The sequence below is a fragment of the Fundulus heteroclitus genome, chromosome 8, assembly GCF_011125445.2.
Source record: "Fundulus heteroclitus isolate FHET01 chromosome 8, MU-UCD_Fhet_4.1, whole genome shotgun sequence".
Lineage (NCBI taxonomy): Eukaryota > Metazoa > Chordata > Actinopteri > Cyprinodontiformes > Fundulidae > Fundulus > Fundulus heteroclitus.
In genome coordinates this window covers 25,100,319-25,107,908 of record NC_046368.1, presented here as the reverse complement: position 1 = coordinate 25,107,908, position 7,590 = coordinate 25,100,319, and the positions used below count along the sequence as shown (strand labels likewise).

Sequence of the window (7,590 nt, the reverse complement as noted above, 5' to 3'; positions counted from 1 at the left end):
AGCTAATGGCTATGGATTCAAGAATCAGGTTTCATACTTCGCCATCTTCAACATGAGGTTTATGACCAAATTACAAACTGCTTACATGTACCTGTATACAGAAGTTGTTGGCATTTATGTTGCAATTCCTCGGTTCTCTTGTGATCACGTTGTGGTTAAAATGATACTTTGTTAAACTTACTTTGCACCAGGTCTTACGTTTAAAACAAAAAAACTCCAACATAATTAATTCTGTATTTAGCTCAATGTTACACGTCTCTTCTTCTTGCAGGAGTACCATTGAAGAGGCCTATGCCCGGTCGATGACCAAACTCGCCAAATCAGCTGGTAACTTCTCTCAGCTTGGGTGAGTTCCTGCACTTTTCTCAGCTCTGCCAAATAATAATAAAAAAAAAATATATATATATATATTATTAAGAAGGAGAATCTTGACATGTTTATGCCCTCCTACCCAACAGGACATTTGCACCAATGTGGGATATCTTTAAAACCTCAACGGAGAAGCTGGCCGGTTGTCACTTGGACCTAGTCAGGAAGCTACAAGAACTTATAAAAGATGTACAGAAGTATGTGGAAGAACAGGCCAAAGCACATAAGAAGGTAAGGAAATAGATCATCTTATGGGTACATGTAACTCATTTTTGAGTTTTAGTTTTATGGACTTCATGTCTGAGGCTGCCGATAGATCAGTTCCTAGTTTAATGTGCTGCCATACATACAGACAGACGTTACAACAGGATTTAGAGTTTTTCAGTTTATTGGGTTATTGCATTGTTTCAAAAAGACAACTTTAGCTAAAAAACATATTTTTTTTTGTAAATTGTGAGAATGAAGTCATAATATTACGAGAATAAAGTCAGAAATGTACGAAAAGTAAAGTAATATTTTATAAGAACTCTTACAAAAAAAGTGCAGGAAATACTAAACCTTTTAGCACATCAGCATCAAATCACCTTGGGACCCCCCTAAAAGGTGTCTCACGGCACCCGGGGGGTCTCGACCCCCACTTTGGGAACCCCTGTTCTATAGTACTCTACGGTCCAAGCCTGTGGTTGAATCTGTGAATAACTTAACCCAGCAAAAGCTTGAACTGACTGAAATGCACACAGCGGTCTTTGCAGCTCAAACTTGAAGATAAGACCTTTTCTTGCCTCTCAGATCTTTCTGTAGAAACATGAATGGAGGGTTAGTAGCAGATAGGAGAGTATACAGTAGACTTGGCTCACTTTTATCAAACCGTCCACAACATCTTACCCAAAGCGGCTTTAGTTTGTTTTCCAAACGCAGCAGTCAGCTTTTTATATACGAGGGCCTAAACTTCCACGTACACTTGTTTTTTTTGTTTTTTTATATATACATGCGTGTATTTACATAAAACCCAGTCATTGGCAGAAAGCACTTTATTTTTAAATTTCCTCTCTTTTTTGTCTTTCAACTCTTGTTGAAGACAGAAATAAAAAGATACGAGTGAGAGAGCTTGTTTGTTTAAAAATGCAGTTTGTGAATGTCTAGTAAAGAAGCAAACAGTCTGGCAGTGCTTTCAACATTGTTATCGTAGCTAATTTAGAAAGACAGCCGTAGGAAAGTGTTTAGCTTTTATCACCACAAGGCAACGTTTGGTGTTTGTGACACCATGCAATCGGCCGGATGATTACGGTCTGGCTTTGTTTTTCTTTTTTTTCCTACAAGGATTTCTCTTGTCCTTGCAAGTGGTTTTTCTGCTTCAATGTGAGGTTTTTAACTCTTGTGTGGGATGAAAGGTTCGACTGCGTCCCCCTGCAGGAGAAACCTGTGAAGTGTTTCCCCCTCGTCGTGTATCGCACTTTTGCATTTTTATGGCTTTTTTTAGATTTTTATTTAAAACCACTACTTCTGCATAAATGGCTATAGTGTAAAACCATTCAGATCAAATACAGAGTTGTATATTATTAATAGCTGGTCTGTAGATTTAATGACTTCCTGCGGTGCCGTCCATAAGGTCTGTTTCACGTGTGGGAATTAATAGAAGAGCTGGGAGACGATTTGACTGGATTAATACCCAGATATGAAAAAGAGGGCTGTGTTTAAAAAAATAAATTTTACAATTTTGAATTGATTCTTATATTAATTTCTAAAGATCGATTCATATAATCAAATATCAATTTAATATTTTCCACCTTGAACTTGAATGTGTGAGCTGGCATTTCTGGCTCACACTCAACTCTGTTCATGCATCCATTTATTCCTTAAAATTCATTTTGAACTTTTGTCTTTGCAGTTTAAAATGAGCTTATTCTATTTTATTTCAGCAATAACCCATAGTAAACTCTGTTTTTTTTTTTTTACTGATATCAATAAAGATTAGAGCAATGGATGACGCACGTTATTTGGCTTGTTAAATGACCCAATGGGCACACGTGTTTTTACAGACAAAAGAAGAAGTGGCACCGACCCTTGAAGCCGTCCAGAACATCCAGTCTATCTCTCAGGCTCTCCAGAAGTCCAAGGAGAACTACAATGCCAAAACCGTGGAGCAGGAGCGCCTCCGCAAAGAGGGGGCCACCCAGAGAGATGTGGACAAGGTGGGAGGTCACCCTTTGCACATGCAGACTCCCACATTTCCTCGGTGTGGTAATGCGCCTTGATGAAGTGTGTCTTGGTGTCCGGGTCCATGCAGGAAGCTTAACCCTGAGCGGTTCTTACCTTCAGATGTTGAGTCGATCTCAGGTTTCACTCTGAGCCGGAAAGCGAACCAATGAAAGTCATTTATCTGTTTGTTTGCACTTTACAGGCTGGAGTGAAAGCCAAAAAAGCCACCGAGACCTACAAGTCGTACGTGGAGAAATACGCTACAGCCAAGTCTGAGTTTGAACAGAAGATGACAGAATCTGCACAGGTTTCGTAAAGCTTAGCTGATTTTCCCCTTTGCCCTGTGTGCGTGTGCTGTAATGCTAAATGTGCTCTGAAACTCTGATTATCGTTTGTCTTTGAGGCATGCGGCTCTTTCTTGTGTAATCTGCTGGTCCGGTGCTCGTCTGTTCCATATTTCGGGTCCTCTATCATCCCCAGATTGTGTTTTTTCCTCTGTAACGGAACCGTTGTGTAAAGACCCTGATTGGATCCATCTGAGGGGCTGATTAGATAAACTCCAAATTAAACTCAGCTCAACAGAAACGGGCCTCCATTTCCTCGCGTACCGCAGCAGCACTGCCACTAGGTCTCAGTTAGCCTCGCCATTTTTCTTTTTCTTTTTTCTTTTCCCCCTCCTCTCCGTCGCAGAGGAAGCGGCGCTGCGGCTCCTGCTTCCCCCGAATCACCATCTACGGCTCATCTCCCACGCCGCAAATGTGGACGTATAATTATAAACACCAGAGACACATGTGCTCCCTGACATCACCGGGGCGCCTGCATGTGCTAGCGGGCCTTAGACGGAAATGCAGTGTTCCTTACAGCGCCTCGCAAACACAGTAATAGCCCTTCGTTCAGGTTTTCTGCTGTTGCAGTCGTCGGCTTCAGTGTATTTTACTGGGATTTTATGAGATGGATCGAAACCAAGTAGTGCTTAATTGCGGTTATAAAGGTGCACATAGTTTTAAAGTCAGCTCTAAATTAAAATCAGTAAATTGTAGCCCTTCTTCTGTACTTTTCATGGTTCCAACACTAAATTTGATGCTGTGGGGATGCCTTTCTTCAGCTGGGGCAAGGCAGCCGGTAACAGTCGGTGGGAAAATGTGTCACCAGTAGTTACTGGCCAGTCCTGGAACAACACCTGCAGGGCAAGCAACCATAACCATGCAGCCTGACTGAAATAGTTATGGTCAAACCTTAGCCATGTGTCAAAATGGCCCAGTCAAAGTCCAGACATAAATCTGAGCGAGAATCTGTTGCAAAACTGTCTGACCGTAAGCTATTTTGCACAGAAGAATGGCCAAAGTTTCCGTTTCTAGCTGTGCAAAGCCAGTCTAGATAAATCCATAAAACACTTGTATCTGCAGTGCAAGGTGGTTCCACTCAGAGGGCTGAATACAAATGCACACCACACTTTTCAGATTTGTATCTGTTAAATCATGAAAACTATGTATCTATTAAACGCCAGCTATCTTCAACTTTACAAATATGCCCTTCTTTGTGTTGGGTCTATCACATATTTAAAATCCCAGCAAAATGCATTGAGCTACGTGGTTGTAGCATGCTAAACATAACATGTAACATGATATGCCAAAGTTGAAGGCGTAGGAACATTGGGACTGTGAGTGTATGCCCTTTTATTACACAGGCAGGGGCTCTTTTCCTGGCTGTTTTCTGCTTATTAAGGGCTAATCTTCTCCTAATGCTGGGATTTTCTTCTCCGTGAATGTTTGCGCTCAGACGTCTCGGTTTACGTCAAAAACCCAGATTTCAACGGCAGCATTCAAGCCTGTGATCTCTGTACGGCACCGCAGTAGAAACGGCCAAAACGAATCCTCACCAGTGCCTAAACATGATCAGAATTGACCTCCTGTGAAAGGACTTAGGTGTGCCTGCGCATCAGACCACCCAGACAGTCACACATGATGTCACAATGAGAAAATAAAGAAGCAAGAGGTTGTTTTTTTTTTGGCTTCTTTGTCTTTCCTATAATGTGCTGTAAAATGGTCAGCATGCGGTGAATTAGAATGTTTTTGTAAACAATTTTTTAGTTTACAGAGATGCTGCTTAACAACGGATATTGTTGACGTTTTTCACAGAGATTCCAGGACATTGAGGAAAACCACCTTCTCCACATGAAGGAGATCATCCGGTCATACTCGCAGTCCGTGGAGGAAACGCACGTTCAGATCGGAGAGGTGAGCGTTTTGTCAGTCGTCCCCGTGTCAGGATGGAGTAGCTATCTTTGGTGGTCCGAGGCTCTGCTCACGGGCCGATCCCCCTGATCTGTCATCTAGGGAACGATTCAGCTGACAGTCATTAAACGATCCATTCGTCCTTCAATTCCAAAAATGTAAGAAGGCTGATTAAATTTTAATTTTTAGACCATCAACGTCTTGTAAAAGTCCAAACGCTTACCAGATACAGTGTCTGATGGATGAAAGTTCAGTATTTGCCTCATTGTCTGTGGAAAAGGGCTTAAAATTGCATCAGGTTCACCTGGAATGGTTTTCAGACATCAGACAGAGCTAGATTAATCACTATTTAATGTTATCTGGATAATTTCTTTTATTATTTATTCAGCAATTTAACTTAATGGGCGACAATACCCCGAGGCTTACTACATTCAGCTGGCATGTTTTTCATTAGTTTGTAGCGGCTTTATCCTTAATGCCTGTAGAGGGCGATAGCGTACCATGAACTCAAATCTCTAAGCTGACATCTGGCAGGTCTCAGCCCGCAGTAGATGTTATGTTTGTTGATGAGGTTGTAATTGTGAGAGTACATATAGGTTAGAAACAGACAAAAAAAAATATTATTACTAATTATTTCAAGATCTATCATTCTAATATCGTTAGATTTTTATTTATACACCACCATAAAACACAAGCTTACAAAAGTAATACGATGACTCTGCTGTAAACCCATTTTATCAAGTCTTAGTTTATTTTCGAACAAATGTTTGGTTAACTGATTTTTGTGACGTTTTGTGACACAATGTGTGTTTCTGTTAGAATATAACGCAGCACAAACAATCTGTTATATTTAGGACTTTTTAAGGCTTCAGAGTCTTCATTATGTTTACCTCATCAAATTAATCGAAGCATGTAATCACAATATAATTACAATTGTATATTTTCTTCTGATATCTGGCAAAATAAAATAAAAAGACTGACTGTTAGTAAAAGATTTACAGTGAATTTATTTTTACTGAAAAATCTAAACCTAAATTGTGATGTATAATGGAACTGGGAAATTTGTATGAAAGCAAATTCAACTTAAAAAAAGATTACCTCCTTGATGAATAATACTTAAACGTGTTATTCTCACCTCTTACCTCAACCCCCCCCAAGATGTTCACCAGAAAACAGGAAAAATTAAGTTTCTACAAGCCCAATATTAAACATTGTGTCCAACTTAAGGGTCATAGCAATCAATAATTCTTTTATCAAAATGATTGATTGTTCTAAAATACGTAATACATCCACAGAATGTCTAGAAAGGTGCACAATAAATCTATTAATTTTACTGAAACATAGATATCTGGTATATGATTAATTGTTTTATAAATTTACACGGGTTAAAATATATAAAGATTTACTGGTACCTCTAGTTGCGACACCAACGTTGACACAAAAGGATTCTGCACCAATAGTAGGGTGAAGTCACGTGAGGCGTTGCCAGATCGGCGTAGCTCTGTTATAGCGCTGAGAAATGGCTTCTTCCCTGCGTTAAGTTTCTCAGATTCAAGTTGACCAAAAAAAAGAAGCAAAAAGAGGGTGAATATCGGTCAGGCTTCTGAGTGTTGGTGCCGACCTAATGAAGAAAAAGAGCTCAGAAGCCACGCAGAGGCTGCCGCTTTCCTTCTGGACAGCTAAGGTACCTGTTTGCTAATGCTGACCAAAGGATCTGGCAACCGGCTGGCTAACAGTACAACTGACGGATTGAACGAGAACGGGCGAGCGCGAGTGTACCGCCTACTGGCCGGGAGGAGTTAAACTTGCAGCTATCTCCTTTAAGGATATTATTTGTCGCTGAGGAATAAAATGAGCAATGGACACACAACCAAATCGAATCGTGTTTCCTTCTAGCAGCATGTTGCACCCAGTGTCCGAAATTAACTTTGTTATTCACCGGCCAAGTTGGCCGGTAGATGTAAAAATCAACCGGCCAGGCATATTTTTTACCGGCCAAAATATTAATTTTCATCGTTTAAAATATTAAGTAAGCCAAAGAGCCAATTGTGGCTCTGGAACTGCAGGTTGCAGACCCCTGATCTTTGTGAAACAGCTTGATTTTAATTATTGTTATTTTTTTTTACATTTATTTTTTAATTATTTTATTATTGGGTAAAACCATAAATGAAAAAAATGCAACTGATCCAAATGACCAGTCAGTCACGTTATCTTTGTCAGCATTTATCATCCTAAGAAATTTAACATCATGTTTTTAGTACAGGGGCCATAACAGGGGCCAGGAACAGTTCTACATGGGCATAGGCCCCTGTTGGCCCCTGTTCAGAACCGCCCCTGTGTATGGTTCAAAATTTTCCCCTCAGCTGCAACACTTAAAGCACTCAGGGTTCACGCTGCGTCTTTACGCTGATCTCGCTGCTGGATTTTACCCTTGTGCGCTGCGCCCCCGATGTTACAGGTTACATGTAACGTAATTTTGCGCACCTGAATTCAAGCGCAACGCACCACGCCCACCGAAGCACCGCTGGTTCTGTGTCGTTAAAAACAAAAGAGCATGAAAAACAGTTACCGACTCTCCTTCTGACTTTAATTGGGACATTTTGGTACGAGTGGAAGGACATTAAACGTAGCGATTCACGTTTTGAAGGCTGGCCGCTGATAAAAGCACCTTGCTCCGAGAGGGGGCGGGGGAGGCGCAGTAAGAGCGGTGAAGCACAGAGCCGCAGCGCTCGTAGTTAAAAAAAAAATCAGAATAAATAAGAACGAAACTTATAAACAGACTAATTGG

The 7,590-nt window shown here is 40.7% G+C and overlaps 1 protein-coding gene across 6 annotated transcripts in view; it reads left to right on the top strand.

Moving 5' to 3' along the window:
* Positions 1 to 7,590, top strand: part of fcho2 (FCH and mu domain containing endocytic adaptor 2) — an 82,224-nt gene that overhangs the window by 27,193 nt on the left and 47,441 nt on the right. For all 6 annotated transcript variants that reach the window (XM_036140411.1, XM_036140413.1, XM_036140410.1 and 3 more), the window contains exons 3-7: positions 272 to 346; positions 459 to 600; positions 2,409 to 2,561; positions 2,771 to 2,875; positions 4,707 to 4,805. In XM_036140411.1, coding sequence (XP_035996304.1) covers positions 272 to 346; positions 459 to 600; positions 2,409 to 2,561; positions 2,771 to 2,875; positions 4,707 to 4,805 — 574 coding nt within the window. The remainder of the gene's footprint in view (positions 1 to 271; positions 347 to 458; positions 601 to 2,408; positions 2,562 to 2,770; positions 2,876 to 4,706; positions 4,806 to 7,590) is intronic.